The 25418-nt window shown below is 45.6% G+C and overlaps 1 protein-coding gene across 5 annotated transcripts in view; it reads right to left on the reverse strand.

The window, feature by feature from the left end:
• The window catches only part of SCLY (selenocysteine lyase), a 37623-nt gene extending 13020 nt beyond the window's left edge, over nt 1–24603 (reverse strand). Inside the window, exons 1-8 of one of the 5 annotated variants that reach the window (XM_035006771.1) lie at nt 24474–24560; nt 21974–22086; nt 17913–18010; nt 17400–17500; nt 12207–12387; nt 4817–4944; nt 4311–4475; nt 3279–3385 (exon numbers count right to left, since the gene is read on the reverse strand). In XM_035006771.1, coding sequence (XP_034862662.1) covers nt 3279–3385; nt 4311–4475; nt 4817–4944; nt 12207–12387; nt 17400–17500; nt 17913–17961 — 731 coding nt within the window. In that variant the 5' untranslated portion in view covers nt 17962–18010; nt 21974–22086; nt 24474–24560. Of the gene's footprint in view, nt 1–3278; nt 3386–4310; nt 4476–4816; nt 4945–12206; nt 12388–17399; nt 17501–17912; nt 18908–21973; nt 22090–24473 lie in introns of those variants that run through there. The other 4 variants (XM_035006770.1, XM_035006769.1, XM_035006773.1 and 1 more) reach the window with 4 other exon arrangements.
• Nucleotides 24604–25418: the final 815 nt, after the last annotated feature.

Raw genomic sequence — 25418 nt, forward strand, 5'->3', positions numbered from 1 at the left:
TTTTGCTGTTGTTGGGTGAAATGTTCTAAACACTTCAATTAGGTCCTATTGGTTGTTGGCTGTTATTGAGTTCTTCCGTATCCTGGTTGATTTTTATCTAGTTGTATTCATTGTTGAGGGAAGGGTATTGTGGTCTCCAACTGTAATTGTGGATTTGTCTGTTTCTCTTTTCAGTTCAGTATGTTTTTGCCTCACATGCTCTGCAGCTCTGTTGTGTACTCCATCACCATTTAGGATAGCTAGGAATTCTTGGTGGACTGACTCTTATCATTATATAATGTCCCCTTTGTGGCTCCAGTAATTTTCTCTGCTCTGGAGTCTCCTTTATCTAATATATAGCCATTCCTGCTTTCCTTTGATTAATGTTTATATGATACCTATTTTTCCATTTTTAATATTCAACCTCCCTCTATCAATATATTTGAGGTGAGTTTCTTATATGTACCACATATAGTTGACCCTTGAACAACACAAGTTTGAACTTCATGGGTCCACTTTCATGCAGATTTTTTATAGTACTGTAAATGTATCTTCTCCTCCTTATAATTGTCTTAACGTTTTCTTTTTGCTAGCATACTTTATTGTGAGAATATAGTATATAATACATATAACATACAAAATATGTGTTAACTGTCAGCTTATGTTATCAGTAAGGCTTCCAGTCAACAGGGGGCTATGAGCAGTTAAGTTTTATGGAGTTAAAAGTTACATGCAGATTTTCAGCTGTGCAGGGGATCGGCACCACTAACCCCTGCATTGTTCAAGGGTCAACTGCAGTTGGGTCATTTTTTTCTTCTTTTAAGATTTAGAGAGAACAGGAGCGCACATACACACAAGTGCAAGTGAAGGGAAGGGCAGAGGGAGAGACTCTTAAGCAGACTCCCTGATGAGCATGGAGCCTGACGTGGGCTCAATCTCACAACTCATGAGACCACAACCTGAGCTGAAACCAAGGGTCAGACACTTAACTGACTGAGCCACCCAAGTGCCCCAGTTAGGTCAATTTTTAAAAAAAATTCACTCTGCCAATCTCTGTCTATTGCTGTATTCAGACCATTTATATTTAATGTAATTAATGTTAGGGTTTAGGTCGCCCATTAAAATTTTTTTTTGTTTGTTCTGTTTTTTATTTCTCTGTTTTCTTCTTCCTACCTCTCAGTGGGTTATTTGAACATTTTTCAGAAGTTCAAATGAACAGAAACCTTATCTCCTTTTACATCCTTTTAGTCCTCCTCCATTTATAAGTATCTTAAATTTTTCTTCCACATATATTTGGAACCACATCATACAGTGCTATAATTTTTGCTTAAGCCATTAAATATAATTTCAAAAACTCAAGAGAAAAGCCTATTTTATTTACCCATACTTTGTTTACACTGATGTTCCCAGTTTCCTTTTTTTACTATTTCCTTTCTGTTTAAAGAACTTCCTTTAGTAATTTTTAGCATAGGTCTTCTGGTGACAAATTCTGTTAGTTTTCCTTTATTTGAGAATGTCTTGATTTTCCCTTTATTCCTGAAGGATATTTCTGCTGCATATAGGATTCTGGCTTGACAATGCTTTCAACACTTGCAAAATACTGCATCACTTTCTTCTGGTCTCCATGGTTTCTGATGAGAAATACACTGCTATTTGAATTATTTTTACCCTGTAGGAAAGGTGTCATTTTTTCCTCTGGCTGCTTCCAAGATTTTTCTTTGCCTTTCATTTTCAGAAGTTTAACTGTGTGCATTGGCATGGATTTCTTTTGATTTATCCTGCTTAGGGTTTCTTTAGCTTCTTGAATCTGTAGGTTTATGTCTCTTGCCAAATTTGGGAAGTTTTCAGCCATTATTTTTTCGAGTTCTTTTTCATCCCACCTTTTCTCCTCTCTTCCTAGGATGTCAATGAAATGACTGTTAGATCTTCTCCTATAGTCCCCACAAGGTCCCTGAGGTGTGGCTTTTTCCCCAGTCTAGATCCTCCCTGTTGCTTAGATTGGATAATTCTATCGTTCTCTTTCAGTTCGCGGGTTCTTTCCTCTGTTGCCCCTATTCTGCTGGTGAGCCCATCCATTGCACTTACTTTGGTTGCTGTTGTTTTTAGTTCTAAAATTTCCACTTAGTTCTTCTTTATATCTTCTTTGTCCTTGTTGGCACTTTCATGCATTTCAACTGTGTTCATAATTGCTCGTTGAAGCATTTTTCTTGTGTTGCCTTAAAATCTTTGTCAGATAATTCTGACATCTTTGTCATCTCAGTGTCAGCACTGGAATCTATTCTTTTTTTTGTTGTTCAATTTAAGATCTTTTTTGTTCTTGATACGATGACTGGTTCTCAATGGAAACCTGGATATTTCCATATTATGTTATGAGAATCTGGATGTTACTTAACCCTTCTGTTTTAGCTGGCTTCTTTTGACACTGCTGTGGCAGGGGAAGGAGTATGCCAGCTCATTGCTGCCAGGTGAAGGTGGGAATCTGGGTTCCCTACTTAGCCTGTGTCAACAGGCAAGGGGAGGACACACCTTGTCAGTAAAGCTGTGGGTGGAAGCCCTGGTGGTCTCCATGGACACCACGGTGAGGGTACCTCATTACTGGCTCCCTACTAGGCCCCCTCTGACACAAGATGAGAAGATCTTGTCACAGGCTGTGCAGGTGGAAGTCTTGGGCTCCCTGTCCTGCCTTTGCTGGCTCAGGTGGGGATGGCAGCAGTTTACCATGTGGTGACTGGCCAGAGTAAAGTGGGTATTGTCTAAAAGTTCTCCGTCTTGCTAGGCTATCCTATTCCTGGTCCACTGTCTAGTGAGAGCTGGCTTTGGTTGGACGTTTTTTTTTCTGCCTTCATTAGTGTTTCTGAGTTACAGGCTTCATCAGCTCTAAGTCAGGGATAAAGGAGGCAAAAGAAAACCCAGGGAACCCACTACCATGTTGTTCCTTTTCTCCTTTTTGTTAGAATTTCTGATAGTTGGTACCACCTCCTTCCCTGGTCACAGTATCAGCTTCTATCGCAGGGACACAGGAGCTATCAGAAAGGAAGCCAGGTGCTACTGTGCAACCCTGCTCATCCCACCCTCATGAGAAGAGCAGCACATCTCAGCCAGGAGGCTCCAGCTTTGAATCATCCCCATAGAAAGTGAAGATCTGTGAATGGGCAGAATCTATCAGTGCAGCAAATTCTGACTCAGTAGTGAGGTAGAATGTGCTATTACAGTTCTTCTAAGAGACAAAGAAAAGTTACTGCCCTACAGACCAACAGGATGGTCAGTAGGCCAGAGACTTCATTAACCTTCTATCTTACCCTGGCCTGAAATTCCGTTCTTGTCCACCTCCAAACAGCATAGGGTACAGAGGGGTAAGTTCACCAAGCCCTCGGACGTAAAGTGCTCCAATCCTGGGACCATAGAACTGAAAGGAAAAGTCAGTCATTTATTCAGCAAGAACCTTCTGAGTTACTACTCTGTATGCGTGCTCAGTGCTTAGAGGCACATAGAGAAATACTCTGTAACCCATGGGTCCCATAGCTTGTGCTACCCATCACCACTCTGGACATGTCAGAGACACAAAAGCCTTGGGGGTGCAGGGCAGAGCCTGAACTCTTGTTCCTAGCCTGCGGCAGCAGAGCTTGACTGCACATCACAGAACAGAATTTATAAAAGGAGAGGGGCTGGAACTAGAGATTGCCAAGGGCTTTTCCTGGGTATGATTCCGTGTTTTCAAACAGACATTTTGCAAAAATCATTGAATGCCACAGTGTCGGGTCAGCACACGTGCTCCTTTGGAAACTAGCTGAGCACCATGCTTCAATGTAGAGGACTACAAATATTTCAGGTTCTAGTCAGCTGCCACAAAGATGAGTGAAGTCTCAGAAGGGTCCTCACTACTGTTTCCTCTCTTCCACATTTAAGGTAAGAGCTGGTAAAACAAAACCTTTGCAATCAGGAGCTGCACTTTAAATCAAGTTAGAGAAAGCAACATCTTGAATCTCACATCTTCCATCCTTGGGGTGGGGGCCTATGAGTGGGCTGATGAGGGGTCTACAGGAGCTCTCTGCCCACTGCAAAGAACACTCAATATCTGGCTGAAGCCACTTGCCTTATGTCTCACCTGAGGCCTCTAGGTCCTTCCACAGCCCTGCCTGTCCACCCCCTCCTGTCTCAAGTTGGGGTGCTGCTGGTCTCTCCTTCTTCAGCTTGTGACAGTGGGGGCTACAAATTGCACCACTGTGTCCCCCGACAGCACTGGACAACAAATGGATGATCAGTGGTGCCGTGGGCTCTGCTCTAAGGTGAGCCTTGAGGTCATGGAAGGAAGGAAGCCTCTGTGGACGCACCTTGTGCCCAACGATGGTCAGGAAGTCCACACCCAGGTCCTCCACATCCACGTGCCGTTTCCCCAGGGCCTGTGCTGCATCTGTGTGTAGCAGAACGACCGGCAGCCCGGAAGCTACCCGCTTCTGGTTCAGGGCTTTAATTCGCTGACTGATTTCAGAGATGGGCTGAAGTAGGGAAAAATAAACAATTGAGTATGTCTCTTTGATTTCATGAAAACTGAATGAAAGAAATAAGGAGTCATTACTGAGGAGAGGAGGAGGAGGAGGAGGAAGGGGGGAAGAGGAGGAGGGAGGAGGAAAGAAGGAGGAGGGAGGAGGAAGGAAGTGGGAGGAAGGAAGGAAGAAGGAAGATGAAGACGACGACGAAGACAAAAATGATGAAGATGAAGATGAAGAAGAAGGAGAAAGAAAAGAAGAGGCCCCAGGTGAGATGCATGAGAATATCAAGCAGAGTCTGGGCCCCCTTCATTCCTCACTAGATTTTCTTAAAAGGATAAGTAACTCACCATAATGACACCAGTCTCGTTATTGGCCAGCATGATAGTCACGAGGCACGTGGCCGGGCAGACAGCTGCCAGGATGTCCTCAACCTCCACCTGCCCATTCACCTTGGATACTGGCACAAAGGTGACTGCTGAGGGAAAAAACCACACATACCAAGGTTAATCTTATAAAATAACCTCTTTGAAAGTTCATTTAGATACAGCTTAACAAAAGTATTTTCCATATTTAAAAAGTAATTTATTGTAAAAGTTCAGAAAACTATAAGGAATATAAGCCACCCTTCATCACAGCACATGGATATAGCCAATGTGAATGCTCCTTTAAAGCAGCTTCAGTTGCTGAGTTTGTTCTGTGGAACACACTCTCCATTCTGCTGCTGAGGGGCCCACAAGGAGGTAATACACTCTTAGTTCATGAGCATCTATTTTTCAAAAATTTTATTTTAATTCCAGTATAATTAACATATGGTGTTATATTAGTTTTGGGTCTACAATATAGTGATTCAACACATCTATCCATTACTCACTGCTCATCATGGTAAATCTACTACTAATCCCCATCACCTGTTTCCCCCATCCCTCCACCCACATGCCCTCTGGTAACCATCACTGTGTTTTCTGTATTTAAGTCTGGTTTTTGGTTTGTCTCTTTTTTAATTTGCTCATTTTCTCAACTAAATTTCACATGAATGAAACCATATGCTATTTATCTTTCTCTGACTTATTTCACTTAGCATTATACTCTCTAGATCTATCCATGTTGTTGAAAATGGCAAGATTTCATTCTTTTTTATGGCTGAGTAATATTCCATTATATACATCATCATCTATCTTCTTCTTCTTCTTCCATCTATCAATGGGCACTTGGGTTGCTTCCATGTCTTTGCTATGGTAAACAATGCTGCAATAAACATAGGGGTGCTTATATCTTTTCAAATTAGTGTTTTCATAGTCTTTAGGTAAATACCCAGTAGTGTGATTACTGGATCATATGGTAATGCTACTTTTTTTTTGAGGAACCTCCATACTGTTTTCCACAGTGGCTGCACCAGTGTGCATTCCCGCCAACAGTGCACATCCTTGCCAACACTTGTTTCTTGTGTTTTTGATATTAGCTATTCTGGCAGGTATGAAGTGACATCTCATTGTAGTTTTGATTTGCATTTCCCTGGTGATGAGTGGTGTTGAGCATCTTTTCACGTGTCTGTTGGCCATCTGGATGTCTTCTTTAGAGAAATGTCTGTTCATTTTTTAATTGGATTATTTGATTTTTTTGGTGCTGAATTGTATGAGTTCTTTATATATTTTGGATATTAACCTTTTATCAGATGTCATTTGCTAATACCTCCTCCCATTCAGTAGGTTGTCTTTTTGTTTTGTTTATTGTTTCCTTTGCTGTGCAAAAGCTTTTTATTTTGATTTAGTCCCAATAGTTTATTTTTGCTTTTGTTTTTCTTGCCTAAGGGGACATATCTTGAAAGAACCTGCTATGCCCACGTCAAAGAAATTACTGACTGCTCTCTCTTCTAGGATTTTTATGGTTTTGGGTCTCACATTTAGGTCTTTAATCCATTTTGAGTTTATTTTGGCAAAGCATGTAAGGAAGTGGTCCAGTGTCATTCTTTTGCATGTAGCTGTCCAATTTCCCCAACACCATTTGTTGAAGAGACTTTTTCCCATTGCATATTCTTTTCTGCTTTGTCGAAGATTAATTGACCATATAATTGTGGGTTTATTTCTGGGTTTTCTATTCTGTTCCATTGATCTATGTGTGTATTTTTGTGCCAGTACCATACCGTTTTGATTACTTCAACTTTGTAGTGTATCTTGAAATCTGGGATTGTGGTACCTCCAGTTTTGTTCTTCTTTTTCAAGATTCCTTTGTCTATTTGGGGTCTTTTGTGGTTCCATACAAATTTTAGGATTGTTTGTTCTAGTTCTGTGAAAAATGCTACTGGTATTTTGCTAGAGATTGCATTAAATCTGTAGATTGCTTTGGGTAGTATGGACATTTTAACAATTATTTGTTTTCTGAATTCATGAGCATCGAATGTCTTTCCATTTATGTCATCTTCAATTTCTTTCATCAACTTCATAGTTTTCAGAGTACAGGTCTTTCACCTCTTTGGTCAGGTTTATTCCTAGGTGTCTTACTGTTTTTGGTGCAATTGTAATGAGACTGGTTTCTTAATTTCTCTTCCTGCTGCTTCATCATTAGTGTACAGAAATGCTATGGGTTTCTGTATATTAATTTTGTATTCTGTGACTTTACTGAATTTGTTTATCAGTTCTAGTAGTTTTTTGGTGGAGTCGTTAGTGTTTTCTATGTAGAGTATCATGTCCTCTGCAAATAGTGAAAATTTTACTTCTTCCTTACCAATATGGATGACTTTTATTTCCTTTTCTTATCTGATTGCTGTGTCTAGGACTTTCAGTACTCCTTATTTTTTGCATACCTATTACTGGTTTTTGATTTGTGGTTACCGTTAGGTTTAAATAGAACATCTTATGCATAATAGCAGTTTGTAGTAAGTTGATGGTTGAACCCATTCTAAAATCACTAAATTTTTCCTCCTCTCCCCCACACATTTTAGGTATGTGGTGTCATACTTTACATCCTTTTATTTTATGAATTCCTTGACTGATTTTTATAGATATACTTAATTTACTGCTTTTGTGCTTCCTACTTTTCTTATTCTTATTTATGGTCTTTCTACAAAAAGAGTCTCCTCCCCTTTAACATTTCTTATACAGCTGGCTTGGTGGTATTGAATTCTTTTAACTTTTGTTTGTCTGGGAAATCCTATCTCTCTTTTTATTCTGAATGATAGGCCTGCTGGATAGAGTATTCTTGGCTGCAGGTTTTTTTCTTTCAGCACTTTGAAGATATCACACCAGTCTCTTCTGGCCTGCAAAACTGCTGCTGAAAAATCAGCTCATAGCCTAATTGGGTTTCCCTGGTATGTAATTGTTTTATCTTGCTGCTTTTACAATTCCATCTTTATCACTACTTTTTTGCCATTTTAATTACTATGTATCTTGGTGTGGCGCTCCTTGGGTTGATTTGGTGGGAGCTGTCTGTCTCCTGGATCTGGATTTCTGTTTCCTTTCCCAGATTCGGGAAGTTTTCAGCTATTATTTCTTTGAATACATTTTCTGTCCCCTTTTCTCTCTCTCATCCTTCTGGGATCACTATGATGCCAATGTTATTACTTTTGATGGTGTTACTGAGTTCCCTTAATCTACGTTCATTTTTTAGTATTCTTTTTTTCTCTCTTATGTTTAGTTTGATTGCTTTCTATTACTCTGTCCTCCAGGTCGCTGATCCATTCTTCTGCTTTTCCAATCTGCTATTTATTCCCTCTAGTGTATTTTTAATTGAAGTTATTGAGTTTTTCATCTCTTCTTGGTTCTTTTTAATGTTTTCTTTTTGTTGAGGGTTTCACTGAGGTCCTCCACTTTCTTCTCAAGTCCAGTGAATACCTAATGACCATTACCTTAAATTCTCTATCAGGTATATTATTTACCTCCATTTGATTTAGCTCTCTTGCCGTGATTTTGTCCTGTTTTTTCATTTGGGACAGATTCTTCCGTCTTCTGATTTTGTCTAACTCTGTTTCTATGTGTTAGGAAAGTCAGCTAGGTCTCCTGCTCTTGAAATTAGTGGCCTTATGAAGGAGAGGTCCTATAGTGCCCTGCTGTGTGTGGTGTTCCCTGTTCACTAGAACCTAGGGGTGTCTCCTATGTGCACCCTACTGTGTGGCATTTGCCTTCAGTCCAATTGTCTGCAATGGCTGTCTTTGCCTGTTGTAGGCAGGGTTTGGTCCCTGTGTTGTTAGTGGGTGGGTCTGCAGGAAAACGTGGGGGTGGGACATGCAGTGCCAACAAGGTCTGCACCAGGCCCCTGCAGGAAGGGACCTGCAGCTGCCCAGGAGAACTACCCAGGCCAGGATGGAGGGTGTGGGTCCACAGAAGAGTGTGGGGTGGGGTCCACTGTTAGCAAGCTAGGTGGAGAGTGTTGCACTACCCTGGTTCCCATGGGTGTCTGTGTATCTGGCTGGGAGCTGGAGGAGGGAAATGGCATCTGCCAGCTCCTTTGTTCTTGGGGAAGTCTCCTAAAAGATACCATGCCCCTCCAGCAGACACTCCGAGAATAGTAAATAAATCTCCCTCCCATATACCCAAGGAGTTTATCAAACTGCTGTTTCTATGCTGTATTTCCATGGGGCTGTTAGTTGTACTGTCTCTGTAAGGGTGGGACTTCAGTTTCCTCTTCGTCTCCCAGCTCTTCCAGAGCCAAGCCGGTTGATTTTTAAAGTTCTAGGTGTTAAGCCCCACTGATCGTAAGAACTCACAAAGTTAGGCCCCTCTGGTTTTCAAAGCTAATGTTATGGGGATCCATCTTCCCAGTGCAGGTTCTTCATACCTGGGGTTCCTGGATGGGGTCTGCTCTTCTCCCCTCTCTGAGCCCATGGTGTCCCTCCCCCCATGTACAGTCCCACAGGTCCATCTGGCCTCCAACCCTGTCTCCGCCCTTCCTATCCTCTTCAACATGGCCTCCTCTCTACATTTAGCTGTGGAGAATTTTTTCTGCCAGTCTTCAGGTTATTTTTTGGGGTTATTTACACTGATGTGGATATTATCTAGGTGTATCCATGGGACAAGGTGATCCCAGGATCTTCCTACTCCACCGTCTTCACGAGAGCACCTTAACGTACCAAGTACTTAACCTTCACTCACTCGACACTGAGCCAACACTCGTTAATCACCTACTAGGTTCCAGGCACTGCTCCAAGCTCTTATAATCTCATTACTACAGATGAATAATAAGTGAAGGTGACTGAATCAAGATTTTGGTTCAAAATGGTATAAGACAAATGCATCCACTCTCCCCTCAAAGCCCTAAATGAGAGAATAGATGTTTTCTAAATTAGGGGTATCACCTGTGGACAAGGAATTTTGAGGAATTCCCAGAATATAGAAAGATGATGGCATTAGATTAATAAGAATAGGAAAAAAACATTCAGAACAGTAATAGGCGAAAACTATGAAAGGATCATCCAAGTGCAGAGTGCACAGCATGGAGCGTGAGGAGGGCGAATTGCTGAGGCAGGCAGGGGCTGGTGTGATGACCTAGCACCCCCACCACATCCCCTGCAGGTCTGGGGCAGGAGCACTGGCTGTGACTGAGAAGAGCACCGTGTGCCCGAGAGAGGACTGCAGGCCTGGGCGGGCTCCAGGGACGGGGTAGGAGCCAGAGAAGGGCAGAGCTCACGTATCCACTGCAAGACTCAAAGGAGAGCAAAAGAAAGGCCGCTCTGGCTGGAATTACTCGTCTTGGGCACTTGGGTGGCTCAGTCGGTGAAGCGTCTGCCTTCGGCTCAGGTCATGATCCCGGGGTCCTGGGATCGAGCCCCACATCGGGCTCCCTGCTCAGCGGGGAGTCTGCTTCTCCCTCTCCTTCTGACCCTCCCCCTGCTCTCTCTCTCAAATAAATAAAATATTTTTTTTTTAAAAAAGGATTACTCGTCTTTTTATTAAGCACATGAAAGGATGCTCAACATCATCAGCCATCAGGGAAATGCAAATCAAAACCATGAGATACCACTGCACACCCCTGGGATAGCTATAATAAAAGATACAGACAATTGCAAACGTTGTCGAGGATAGAGAAATAGGAACCCTTGTGCCCTGCTGGTGGAAACATAAAAGGGTGCAGCTGCTTTGGAATACATAGGTCACCTCAAAAGGTTAAACACAGAGTTACTCTGTGACCCAGCTATTCCTCTCCTAGGTATAAGCCCAAGAGAAATAAAAACATACATCCACACAAGAGCTTGTACACAAAGGTTCATAATGGCATTATTCATAATGCCAAATGATCGTCAACTGATGAATGGATAAGTAATGTGAATATTATTTATATAAATTAGAATTCACATAAAATGGAATTTTATAAATCCATAAAAAGAAATTAAGTACTGGTACATGCTACATCATGAATGAACCTTGAAAACATGCTAATTGAAAGAAATCAGTCAAAAAGACCACATATTCTATGATTCAATTCATACGAAAGTCCTCTGAAATAGGGCAATCTTTAGAGACAGGACATGGATTAGTGGTTGCCTGGGGTTGAGGCAAATGGAGAATTACAGTGGATGGGTACAAGGTTTTGGGGGGTGATGAGATGTTCTATAACTGATTATGGTGATGGTTGCACAACTTGGTGAATAAACTAAGAACCACTGAACAGGACAGGGAGAAGCAGAGTCCCTGCTGAGCAGGGAGCCCGATGCAGGGCTCGATCCCAGGACCCCGGGATCATGACCTGAGCCGAAGGCAGACACTTAATGACTGAGCCACCCAAAATCTGTGTAATTTAAGCAGGAGGTTAAACGCAACAGCAACTAAGAATGATGTGTCGCCCTTCCCTGTAAGTACAGAAAAATAAGAAAGACAGAAAAAAAAAAAAAGGCACCAGGAACTGAAAGGAACAAGAGTTGAAATAAGAAAGTCAGACCTGATCGATCTCTTTTCTTAAAGTAGTGCATCTAGGTAAGACCAGAAAGAGAAAAACCCTTGTAGTAGTCAAACAGGAAAATCCATAGAAAGGCTTCATAGTCAAACGGAGCACTATGTTACAGTCCTTTATCTTTATGATAAAAATACTTTCCCTCGATTCACCTTCAGATTTCCAGACAGATTAGAGGGGCAGAGAGGAACGTCACTTTGCTTAAAGGAAAGTATTCACCTCGGCTGTCTTGGGGGAGAAAAGGGCTCTTAGTTTTCTGAAGTTTGTGGTCTGTGCCCCGTGTCTTGAGACTTCATAGCACAGGAAAAGCGAAAGGTCAGAGTCACTGCCACGGCTGGCCAAGCCCACCTGCCCGACCCTCAGCCTGCCTGGCCAGCCATCTGCCCCCAAGTCGCCCGCCCGCCTGGCAAGGCCTCCCTCCCCTGTGCTGAGATGAAGTCGTCCAGCAAGAGCACATTCATTCTGGTGTTTACCCCCTGACACTGAGGTCTATTTGACCCTTGTTCCTCCTATCGGAGGAAGAGGAAGCCAAGATTTAATCATTGCAATCCAAGTGAAAAGCTCGGTTTAGCATTTATAGGCATACTATTTCAATACATATATATTATATACAAGAATCCGAAGTATCGTTTACTTGATAGATCTAGACTAGATCTCCACGTTGATGACCCATCTTTTCCCTAAGGGACAATCTGGTAGCATTCACTGGTTCCCGTGTGGGGAGAGGCTATGTGACCTTTGCACCTGCAGACGGCCAGGGAGGCTGCGAGCAGAGGGTAAATGATTCACCTGGTCCTGGAATCAGTTAGCGGTCGTAAGCGGAGCTGCCCTGCAGAATCCGCCAGGCTGGTCACTCACCGGCCACCCGTTCTTCCACCAGGTGCTCCAGGGGCAGACGGATGGAGTCATGTTCCACGGTGCAGGTGATAAGGTGGGGCATGGCCCTATCCAGCGGGCTGCACAGCTCGGCCAGGCTCCCCTTGGAGGGGTGGGTTTGGTGGAAATGTTTCACCACGGAATGAATTACTAAGTTGTTCGACTGCAGAGAGCAGAAAGAGCATTTATGACACCTGGGCTAAGGGGACAGCGAGAGTACCACTTTCTGACTTCATTTTCCTTGTGACTAATGTTTAAAAAGGAAAGAATGGTCTTGAAGACATTCAGCTTTTGAGCTGCACATTTGAATGCCCAACGACAAAGATTTGGGGTTTCAACCTTTCAAAAATGTCAGAATTCATTTCCAGTCAATTATGCCTGTCTTATTAAGCAATGTTATGAATTTTTAAATTTTATAAATCTATCGAAAAAGAATATTTTGTCCAGGTACCCACTGCTGATGGGAGTATAATCTGGCATATTAAGGGCCATTTGACATATCTATCAAATAAGCCCTCTGACCCAGCACGTCTGCGTCTTGGACTTGATCCAATCACTACACTTGCATAGAGGCAAAATGATGTACAGAAAGGTTGTTTATTAGGTGCAGCACTGTTTGTAACAGCTCAACCTCGGAAAGCCCTTCAGAGTCTACCAATAAAGGGACTTGTTAAATAAATCATGCAACGCTGCTCAATGGACACCAAGCTATAAACATCAAGGGAACGCCTTATGTGCAGAGACCAAAAGATCTCAAATACAAATATACTTGCTAAATAATAATAAAAAAAGGTAGCAGAAATTATATACAGTATTCTACCCAATTTGTATAAAAAGGGGGAAATACACACACATTTACTCATATATGCAAAAATATCCTTGAAAGGGTAAACAGGGAAGGAGATAAGAATATATAAATCTACATAGTTATTTGCTTTTAATGCATAGACTCTCTGGAAGACACCAGGAAGCTAACAGTATTGGTTTCCTGTAGCCAGAGTGGATAACTGAAGGGTTCAGGGTAGGAGAAGACTTAAAAAAAAAAAAAAATTTTTTTTTTCTTCTTTTAAATTATAACATATATACAGAAAAGTGTATAAAATATAAACGTAAGTTTAACAGAGAAGGCAGTGAATACTGAGTGACTGTTACCCGATCAAGACAGTGGACACTGCCCCACGCAGAACCACACTGGGCCCCCCTCAATCACTGTGCCCTCCCCACCCCCACGGAGCTGACACCACCCTGATTTGTACGGTAATCATTTCCCTGCTCTTCTGGATACTCTGACTTCCTATGCAAGCACCTCTAAACAATACTGTTTATTTTGTCTCCTTCTGACCTTCATATGAGTAGAACTGAACGAACTTTTTCTCAGTGAAGATCCAATCCCTTGGAGCATCTGGGGGTACCCCACGATGGGGGGGGCAGTGCTTGCGCTGTGCTGAGGTGGCCACGTGCTGCCATCCTGCGTGCAGAGGACTTAAGACAGTGTCCAGCTGACGGCACGCCAAGGCAGCCCCCTCTGTGGCTCACCGATGGGCGACACATCGGATCAGGCAACAGTGAGGAGGTGGTCGGGGACGAATGACTCAGATGGATTTCTCCAACCCGTGGATGCTTCCTTAGAGGTCCCAGGTCACACCCTTGTAGAAAATGCTGCCACACAGCCATTCTATCCAGAGGAGAGGTTCCTTCGGGGCTCCACGTGGCTGCAGAGTCCCTACAATCCCATTTAAGGCCACCGTGGATGGTAGTGTAAAAGATGACCCAATGACTGTGAACAGGATGGAGATGCCCAAGCCCCTCCCACGTGCTGCATGTGTCTGTCAGTCGCTGCTGAACCCTGGAAATGGCTGCCCTGCCCTGGGCCCCAACGGGAGTACAGGGGCCTCCGTGGGAACCACCAGGTCACATCTGAAAATGCACCATGTGCTCGCAGACCATGAACGTCCTTGGCACCAGATGAGACCAGGATGGCCCTACCAGGCAGCTGGGGCTGAGGCAGCTCCTTGTGGGCCACCAAGAGTCTGGTCGCAGTGGTGGTTGCGGGGCCCAGGGGCATGACAGCAGCTCCCCGACCCCTCACTCAGCCAGACAGGGCTCAATGGACCCTTTGACTGACTTCATTCATTCGGCATCTCAAGATCCACGCGCGTTGCTGCAGGTCCCGTGTGACATTCCGCTGTAGGACTGAACACAACGTATTAACATTGGTCCATGCTAATTTTGAGGGACCCCTGGGTTGCTCCCAGTTTCTCTCTGTCGTGAACAGTCTGTACCTGCGCCCTGGTGCGCACGCGCCTCACTTGTCTATGCTACGCCCTGGGAGTGGGACTGCGGGCTGACAGTGTATGCACGGCTTCAACTTCACCAGATAACAGCCCCCTTCCCAAACTGGCATTCCAGCTTATGCTCGGGCTTACTGCTCTGCGTCCTTTGTCCACACTTACTACCATTGCAATGCTTAACTTTTATCATTCTGATGGGCGTGCAGACGTGTTTCAATGTTTTTTACTCTGATGACGACGCCAAGTATTTTCTTTTTTTTTTTTTTTTAAGATTTTATTATTTATTTGACAGAGAGAGACACAGCGAGAGAGGGAACAGAAGCAGGGGGAAGAGGGAGAGGGAGAAGCAGGCTTCCCGCTGAGCTGGGAGCCCGATGTAGGACTCGATCCCAGGACCCTGGGATCATGACCTGAGCCGAAGGCAGATGCTTAACGACTGAGCCACCCAGGCACCCGACGCCAAGTATTTTCACATGTAGAAACTGGCGCCTGCTTTGTGAAGCACATACTCAAGTTTCTTGCCCATATTTCCATTGGGTTACCTGCCTTTATATCCTAGATGCTAGTCTTTTGTCAGTTATATGTTGTGAATGTCCTCTCCCATTGTCTAGCTTGTCTTTTTGTTTTCTTCATAGGACTCTTTGATGAAGTAAAGTCTGTTTTGTGGTGGTGGTGGTACCATTTATCAGCCTTCTCCTTTATGGTTAATGCTTTCTGTATCGTATAGAAGACATTCATTGCTCTTAATCATCACAAAGATATAAACTTATCACCTGAAAGCTTTCTAAATTTTATTTTCCATAATTAGTATTTATTATGCCCAAAGTTATGATTATTACTTTATGTTGTGAAGCAGAAATCCAATTTCCTTTTTCTTTGTGAATATACAGTTGTCCCAGCACCATTTACTGGAGACCATTCTTTCTTCCTGCTCTGCTATGCTACCTCAGTCATATATGGTGATCATATAATCTAGCATCTGAGCCAGAAAAACTTAAGAATAAGAGGGCACTGGGGCCTGCTTCTCCCTCTCCCCCACTTGTGTTCCCTCTCTCGCTGTGTCTCTCTCTGTCAAAGAAATAAGTAAAATCTTTAAAAAAAAAAAAAAAAAAGAGGGGCGCCTGGGTGGCTCAGTCGTTAAGCGTCTGCCTTCGGCTCAGGTCATGATCCTGGGGTCCTGGGATCGAGTCCCACGTCGGGCTCCCTGCTCCGCGGGAAGCCTGCTTCTCCCTCTCCCACTCCCCCTGCTTGTGTTCCCTCTCACTGTGTCTCTCTCTGTCAAATAAATAAAATCTTAAAAAAAAAGAATAAGAGGGTACTAAATTATGTCAGGACAACACGTATATCCTGGGACTGTCCTGAGCAAACCAGGATACATGGCTACCTCAGTCATATGACAAGTGTCCATACATGCATGGCGCTATTTCTGGTCTACTGTCTGTCCCTGCCCGAAGACCACGTGCCTTAATTAGTAAGCTTTACAGAAGGCTGGATATCTGGTGGAGCAAGTCATTTCACTGTGTTCTTAATCTTCCAGAGGCCTTGACAATTCTTGGCCTTTGGTATATCCATGTAAATTTGTGAGATTCCACCAAAAAAGTGTCAGGATTTTGACTGAGGTTGCACTGAATCTACAGATCAATTGGGAAGAACTGATGTATTTAGAACACTGGGTCTTCCAATCTGGGAGCTTGGTGAATTGCTCCGTTTACTCAGAACTTCTTAGAAGGTGGTATACACTAATATTTCTATTACTTTCTTGGTGGGCGGGGTCTATGGAAAAGGTCTTACAAATTCTTTTTTGTTAGCTTTATTTCCTAAGTATTTGATATTTTTCGTGCTCCGGTAAAAACCTGAAACCGCTATACAAACCTCTATATGGAAACTGAGAGGAACACACCAATGCTCCAGCGAGGTTTGACTTGAAATGGACCACATTTTTCTCCTCCTCATTCTTGACGCCAGCCCCTCCCCTTCACTTGCTTTTCTGTAGAATCCTTTGTTCCAGGAACTTGGTATCGGTACTTAGTAATGAGACTCGGATGGCCGGCACCGACGCTGGTCATGAGACCACTATGGAGACATGATGAACGCAGCTGGCAGGATGCACCAGATTCCTATCGACGCTGCCGGACCCTGTATTTTCCTATGAAAGCCCTGAGCCTTTTACCCCGGGCGGGTCTGCAGTTCTGAAGGCATCAGCCTGCTGCGGCCTCCCTTGCCTGGCAAAGTAATAAACTGTCGTTCCTCTTTATCCCCAAACTCTGTCTTCGTGTTACATTTTGGTTCCAGAGCATAGAGATCGATTTTTGACAACATACCTGCTTGTCACTGGTACATAAAAACACGATTGATTTTTGTATCTAATAACTACTAACTTTTCTTATTAACTCTAATAATCTAGCTGCAGACTCTCTTGGGTTTTCCACATGGACAGTCACATCACCTGTGGGTGATAGTCACACCTTCCTTCCCAGAAAGGGAGACAGTATTACTATTTGAGCAGAAGCCTTGACACCATCCCACTGTCTTTGAGCATTTCTATCAATCTAAAAGTACATCTGGAATGGGTCAAACCTCAAAATCTTAATAAGGCAAACAATTTAGTAGGGACTTAAAGGGATAATTCTAGGGCAAAATGTAGGGGAAACTCTCTGTTGAAATAATGCAAGTTAATTTACACATTATGTTACAAATGTCCTATCAGACATCTGGAATTTACTTTTAGGATAAGTACTAATTATATGAAGCTAATTTGCAAAATTAGCAAGACCAAGACCAAGATTTACTCTTTTTTAAAAAAAATAATACCAAGAGGGAACCATGTTCTATTTTTTCATATAACTTACAGTTAAAAGACTGTGAGCCTGTTTAGAAACTTTACCTCGGTGCCCCCAGAAGTGAAGATAATGTCCTGAGGTTTCCCACATATCATCTTCGCGACGTTCTCCCGAGCTGTGTCAATAATGTCCTTGGCCTTCCGACCTTGAGAGACCAAAATGGAAACTCATTAACGTCACTTCACTAAGCCCAATAAACACATGTTTAAAAGAACAACCAGACATGGGGCTGGTTGGCTCAGTTAGTGGAGTGTGTGACTCTTGATCTCGGGGTGGTGAGTTCAAGCCCCACACTGGGTGTAGAGATGAATTAAAAATAAAATCTTAAAAAAAAGTACCAGACACGCAGGAACAACTCTAAGTGGGCAATTCTAAGACAACCCATGTCCCGTTAACGTGAATACAATAGGCCACAACCTAGGAATAAGCTGATGAAGGGGCAGCAGCAAGATAGGAGCAACTCAGTGACCCCTACTGAGACTTAGTAAGAGGTGGAAACAAATACGGGGGGACGCGCGGGAACCCTAAAATCCCCAAGGACGTGGGCTTCCTCTTACCGGATGCTACAGGAGAGGGGAAGCTGTGGCCATCTGCCTTGCTTCCCATTCATCAAGACAGGAGGGTGAAGGGATGAAATAATTTGCTTAAGATCAAGCTGCAAAACAACAAAAATAAGCAAAAAGAATGCTCATGACTCCTCAACACATGGTGCAATGCTGCATCTCAGTGCAGGTCCCCCAGGCACACGAGAGAGGTCCCTGCCACAGGGCCAGACCTGCTGTCACACGGGGGCCACGCACCCCAGCTGTGAGCCAGTTCCACTGGCTGGCACAAAAGAAGGGACCAAACTGTATGCGGCAGAGAAAGGAAGGAGCCAGGATGGGAACTGTGACAATGTCAACGGCCATTCTTACTTGGTCTATAGATCACGAGTCTCCAAAGTTTGTTGACTACTCAGCCCTACTTGTAAGAAAAAAAAGTCATCAAATTGTACACTTTCACTCTGCGGTTCAGTGTATGTGAATCACACCTCACTAAAGCTGTCGGAGGGGGAAGGATGCAGAGGGCGCAGACCAACGAGTCCCGGGAACAAAAGCTACTGGAACGCTCGGAATCCCGTCCACTGTGGACAGGTCAGAGAATTGCCAGAAATGACCTTGTGGTTGCTCTTTTCATGTACTTACAATTTATATTTTCAAAAGGGACCTAATGCCACTTGAAACAAAAGTGCATACTCAGGGAGATTAGAACGTGAATGGTAATGAGATGCTGTCATTGGATTAATGCTCAATCTCTGGCTCGGGACGGCGTCCTTGTTCTTAGGAGACACTGCTTCGGTATTTAGGAGTGAAGCCTCCTGTTTGCAACTTTCAAATGATTCAAATAAATGGGGCAAAGTGGTAATAACTGATAAATCCAGGTAAAGGAATTAAATGCAAGTGTTCGCTAGACTTATTTCACCTTGTCTGCAGATGTTACATTCCAAAATAAAACTGTGGCACAAGGAGTTAGAAAAATAAACCAACCCGTGAGATGCGTGCTAGCAAGGGTTCTGTCCCCCACCCCAGGTACTGATTCAGTCGTTATCTTTTCAACAAGTAATGTCCTCAATTGAGGAAATTGGAATATGGTCTGAATCCAGGGCAGGACCCTCCTGTCATGTTCTCAGGTTTGCTGATGGCACTGTGATGGGAGAAAGTCCCTTCTCTTTCGCACATACAGGTGTTTCCCCATGATGGGGAAGTACCACGCTTCTTGCAACTCATTCTCCAGAGCTCATGAAAAAGCAGTAAATTCAGAAAGAACGAGATCAAGGTAACATGGCAACACTGTTGGATCTAGGTAGGAGACACATGGGTGCCTATTTTCTTCCTCTTAAATTTCCGTAATGTTTGAAGTTGTTAGTGTAACTAAATGTAAAGGGTGGTTGGTAACTGTAACTGACATAAGAGAAGACTCTGAACTCCTGCCCTTCAGGAAGCAAGAGGGATGGTAAGGGCGTGTGCGGCTTCCATAATCCATTAAAGCAACCCTACTTCACTTGGCTGTTCTCACACCAGAGCCCCTCTACCTGCCCCCAGCAAAGGCCCGTTTCTCCTTTCCCATCTCTTCCCCTCTCCATTCCCTCTTGAACTCACTGGCAATCAGGTACTCTGGCCCCTGGCCTCCCAAACCTACTCTGACCAAGATCCCCTTGTGCCAAATCAAGGCCCCCGCCTCCTCCCTTGCCAGCAGCTCTCCCTTTGGTCCACTCCCTCCTCCTCCGAGTCCCTCGCTGGGCAGCGCTCCAAATCCAGATGGCGGATGGCCCACACCCTGGCCAGGTCCTCCGATCCTCCCTCCCTCAGCAGCCCAAGACTGAATAACCAGCACCGTGCTGCCGACTCCCGTCCCACCTGGGTATCCACTAGGCATCTGCAACTACACTTACTCCAAGGTGAACAATGACTTCTCCCCCAAACTTGTTCTTCTCAGCCTTTCCGATCTCAGTACATAAATGGCACCTTAGTCCTTGCAGGGGTCTGGGGCCAAAAGCTTTGGCTCTTGCCTTTCTCATACCCCATTATCCAACCCATCAGCAAATCCTGTAAAGCTCTGCCATCCAAAATACCCGGAATCTTGCCTCACCTCTGCACTGCCCAGCCACAGCGGAGTCAAGGTCACCGCTGAAATATTCCCCTAGAAGGCTCCCAACTCCACTGACACCACTGTGGTCCACTCTCTAGGCAGTGGCCAAAGTAATGCCCTGAAAACCCAATACACTTTGTACCCTGTGCCTTATCCCTCACCAGAACAGTGCTTGGCAGGCAGTAAGTACTCAACCAATACTGGTTAAATCAGCTGTTCTCAAAATGTCATCTGGGAAGCCCTTGGGGCAGGGGCAAGGCACTTTCAGCGCTCCACAAAGTCAAATCAAGTTTCATAATAACGCTAGACATCATTTGTCTTTTTATATTCATTTTCTTGAAAGCATATAGTGAAGCCTTCCAGAGGCTACATGATGTGAATATTGCAACAGACTGGATGCAGAAGCCTTAAGCTGCGTAAGTCCTTGTGCTTAAGCTCCTGTTACGTGGGGGTTTCTGTATCTCACAGCAAAATGATATATTTTCCATACTTGCTCATACAGTTTTTCTTGAGGGTTGGGTATAAGAAACAAAGAAACCATACTGCACATCAGGTTTCCTAACATGCCTTCCCCACATGAACTAGATGCTGCTAGATCGTTGATCTAGTCCACACCAGGGCTCTGACAGGGCCCAGAACTCCACTTAGGGCTTTAGCATACTCAATGTGATCAGTCCTTGACTGATGGACACTGAGGTTATTTCCAGCTTTTTACTATTATAAGCAAGGCTGTGATAAACATCTTGGGTATCTAAACTCTTCCCATATGTCCTTAATGTTTTTCCCTAAAATAAATTCTCCCAAAGGAATTATTATCATTATTAAATCATAATATTGTGAAAATAATTAAACCATTCTATCATAAAGGTGATTTTCTTTCTTTTCCTTTTTTCTTTTCCTTCCCCCCCCCCCCACTTCTACCTGAATATCAACAAGTGAACGGCAATGCATACTTCAGTTATGGTTCTTAAGAAATGAAGGCTGTCAGGACAACTGGAAAGCCACTGATAGGTCAAGAAGGGGAATTTCTCCTTCAGCATTATTCCTAAACTTCTTTATAAGAAATGTTTTCTATTAGCATTTAATTGTCCTCTGTATTCTCAAGATTAACGCATCAGAAAGTACAGTTTTGCTAGAGGAAAAATTAGATACAAGGCAATGTCCAGAAGATTAGCCAGAATACACGTACCAAATAAACCAACAAATAAGTTAATGAATGACTAGTACCTGATTTTGAAAAAGCTTTTAGTTATCAAGTTGTGAAGCTCATACCAAACAGATAGGAAAACCCATGAAAGCCTGTAAAGTTGGATATAAGTATTACTAAATTCTAGGGCTTGGCAACAGTGTCTGAAAGCTCTTGTAGCTCCTCATAATCCACAGTGAAGACAGTTTATCTTAATGATCTCTGGTAAGTATTAAATAAGAAAGGTACAACTAGCGGGCCATCTGAAAAACATAATGTAACTGTGACAGTGACATAAAACTACTGATTTGCAGCAAATCATTTTCCAAAACCGCCAATTTAACGATCTACATTAAAACAAGAATAAATGAGAAATAAGAATATTTTTATTATAATGAAAATAAAGAATTTTAAAATAATTTTCATTTAAAAAAAAAGGCCAGGGTTACATGCAATCCTGATGATTTAAAAGATCTATTTTGTAAAGTTTTTAAGGATCCACTGAAACAGATACATGAAAGGGTTTTAATGGGTACTGTTACTACAAATAGCTCTTAACAAGACATCTTTTTCATCTGGGTAAGGGGGACGGGACAGTATATTAAAAATGAAAGGTTATAGTATCAACAGGCTCAATGGACAAGTTTGGACTTTTCTGAAAACCAACCAGCCAAAAATTACACCTAAGGTTTGCAGTGAACAGAAAATCTATTCAAAAGCAAGTGATCACATGTGGTGTACAATTTCTCTAAGACTGCCTCTGCCCCCCATATCTCCGGATCTGTGAGCGCCTTCTAGCATTACCTGCTGGGTAAGGACTGCTGGGATTTCCCCAGGCTTCCCTCATGGCCTCGGTCATGGCCTGGATGACTTCTGGCTCAAGGGGGGTGGTTGCATTATAGTCCATGTAAACTTTCCTGCTGGAAAGAAAACACAGATGTGCCTATTAGGGACAAGGAGATGGAGTGTGGAAGCACAGCTGCACTCTGTCGGCTCAACAAGCAGATACTGTCAAGGTCGGGGTGGTCCCCTGCAGAACCACCGCGCAGCCTTCCGCACTCTGCACTTGGATGTCTCCAAATCTTCATGAAGTATGGAAAAGGTATGCATAATTTCCAACAATCCAGTATTTGCTAGTTTCCTTTATAATCGCTAGACCATCCATGTAGATTTTCAAAAGTTCTTTCCACCCGGTGGTAGGATCAATGGCCCGCTGAGCCTCGAAGCCTACCCTACTGCTCTGAAGGACAGACCTGCTCCTCTCTTCCAGATGGAAGGAGGGGGGAGCGTGAGCGCCCAGGGCTTTCTAACTTCTTGGGTAGTTTTTCTTTATTTCTCTGTAGTCTCTGGCCTGGCGGAAGGCTCAGGTGATCTGGGCACCCACTCCTCCCGACACTCCTCTTGGCTCCCGGACCCTGGGCAGGCCTACTTCTCCCCTCCCACTTGCAGTTTCCCCGTGCCTAGCAAGACCACACCCCCACCCCACTTTCCTTCATAGGTCTTTGTTCCATCTTGACTTTCTTGTGAAGCTTCCTGCAGCTCTAAATAAAATTACAGCCACCAGTCCCCTTCCTCCTTCCTCTGTCTCTCCGTGGTCCTCCTCAGTGTGTGACTCACTAGACTTGGGCCCTGTTCACTGTGGGCCTCAATAGAAATACGTCAGCTCCAGAAGCTCACAGGCTTTGCCAGTTCCCCTCGCTGCTCTGTCACTTACAGGACCCTGGGATCATGACCTGAGCCGAAGGCAGACCCTTAACCAACTGAGCCACCCAGGTGCCCCCAGACCAGAGTTTTTTAATGCAACATCTTGTCTATAGGTGTCCAAAGTCACCTGGTAGGTTTAAGGCTTTGGGAAGTTTGACCTGCCACCATTGGCCACACCGGCACTGGGAAACTCCTGGTCCTGCTGTGACTTAAATCTGCATGTGCCCTGAATTTTGCTTTCATTTCCTTTTTTTTTTTTTTTTTAAGATTTTATTTATTTATTTGACAGAGCACAAGCAGGGGGAGTGGCAGGCAGAGGGAGAGGGAGAAGCAGACTCCCCGCCCCAGCAGGGAAGCCGATACAGAGCTTGATCCCAGGACCCTGGGATCATGACCTGAGCTGAAGGCAGACACTTAACGACTGAGCCACCCAGGCGCCCCAGCTTTCACTTCCTATAAATACCCCACATTTCCTCAAACTACTTGTGTCTGCTCAGCGACTGCAGCTTTTCATTCTGCTGGCAGACTGAAACATTTATGACTTGAATTTCAGATTAACATTTTATAGATAACTCCATTATTTGCTTCCTCCTTAAAATGCTGTCAATATTGGATGGGAACGCTAGAGTCTGTTATGTTCATAACCAAAATATAATAAAAAGGTATGGTGACTCTCCTCTCCACTCAAGTCTCCCTCGGGGGCTTTTTCCCAGATCCTTTTGCTCAGGCTCAACCAAAGTAGACTGCCTAATGAAAGAAATGGTCAGGGTTAGGCCTGGACCCAAATTTTAAAGACACACACATTCCTCACATTCAGGCAGAGAGGATGACCAAAAAAGAGTAAGCAAAGTCCCAGCAACAAACAAAATGCATAGTTGCAGCAGGCTGAAGAAGCAGCGTGCACTGGAAGGCCTCCCTGCCCACCTCCCCGCTTTCCCGGCTGCTCAGGCCAGGAGCCCGGGAGGCATCTGCCTCAGTCGCTCCTTTGCCTACACCAATGCATCAGCCAGTCCTGCGGCTTCTGTCTCGGTACCCCCACCTCTGCGCGCCACCGCGGCCAGCACTCCGGCCACACAATCCTACAGAAGATCCCCAGCGTTTCCCCGCTTCCTCTCCCGTCCGCACCCACGCGCCCCTAGAATGCATCCCGAAGTCCTTCCTGAGCCCCGTGGCTCTGCCCCCTGACCTCAGCTCCGCCAAGCCCCTGCTGCTCGGTTCCAGCCCCCGGGCCTGCGCAGCGGCTGTCCCCCTTCCCCGGGCGCGCTTCCCCAGAACTTGTGCGCCGACTCCCGGACGTCACCTCCGCGGGAGCCCGCCCAGGCCGCGCCCCCACCCGCTGCTCCCCCCGGCTCGCACCCCCGACGTAGGCCTCATCCCCGCGCGGGACGCTCGGGCCTGCGGTGCCCGCCAGCTGGCGACCCCTCCGGGCGGGACGCCTTCCCGGGGAGACCTCCGGCACTCACCGGCCCCCACCGACCTCCCCGCACCGCCCACCCCCGCCCCCGACCTCTCCGGGCGGGACAGCCCCACCCCTCGCCCCGCGGCGCCCCGAGGGCTTCCTGGAGGAGGGCGCCGGCCGCTTCCCCCTCGCGGGGCACACCTGTCCGGCGGGCTCTTCTCTCCGCGGCCGCGTGGGCGACTCGCCGCACGCCCCCGCGCGTCCCTGCTGGTCGCCACCGCCGCCTCCATCCCGGCCCCGCCGCGGCTCGGCCCCGACCCGCCGGCACCCAGCCCCGCCTGACCCACGGACCTCGCGCGTCTCGGGCGGCGCCTCCGGGAGGCTCGGCGGCAGGGGCGGGGCCGCGAGGCCCGGGCCGCGTCCGGATTGGCTGCGCTTTGCGCTCGGCCAACCCTGGGGCCGGCCCCTGCGGGAAGCCGACTGGCTGCGCGCGGTCAGGTGACGGGGCGCGTCACAGGGGGCGAATCACCGAGGCCGGGAGGCGGGCTGCGGCGGGGAGGGCGGGCTCCTCCGCGCCGGGACCCCGAGCGCGTCCGCGGGGGCTGGCCGGGGTCGGGCCGCATCTCGGTGTCGGTGCAGCGCCGAGAGGCCGGGCCTGCAGGGTGACACGCAGTCGGCGGGAGGGGCGCGGGAGCCAGAGCTGAGTTAGGGCTGCCGGGGCTGGGGCGGCCGGGGAGCGCCGAGCGGGGAGGGGGCCCGAGCTGTGGACACATGGCGTGGGAGCCCGGGCGGTGGGCACGTGTGACGCTGCTCCACCCTGCCGAGCACAACAGAAGTCAGGGCGCACGGCCGGCCACAGCAGTCGTTCGGTTTAACTGAGCCCGAGCACGTGCACCGTTGGGAGCGCCTTCGCGTATTCACTGATTTAATCTTGGGGGCAGCGAGTGGGCACGGTTAGGAGGAAATCGAGGGAAAGCTCAGCATCTTGCCCAACTTCACACGGTAGTGAAGGAGCCAGAATTTGAATTCAGGAACGCTTTGCCAAGAAGTTGAAATTGGCTTTTCCGAGACTTTCTCAGTTTGATCTCCAGCTGGGGTCCAGAAGTTGTCTCTTCCAGCTCTGCAAGTCTCTCTATTTCTGGGTTC

The sequence above is a fragment of the Mirounga leonina genome, unplaced genomic scaffold, assembly GCF_011800145.1.
Source record: "Mirounga leonina isolate KUSES-001 unplaced genomic scaffold, KU_Mleo_1.0 Mir_151, whole genome shotgun sequence".
In the NCBI taxonomy this organism is placed as follows: Eukaryota; Metazoa; Chordata; class Mammalia; order Carnivora; family Phocidae; genus Mirounga; species Mirounga leonina.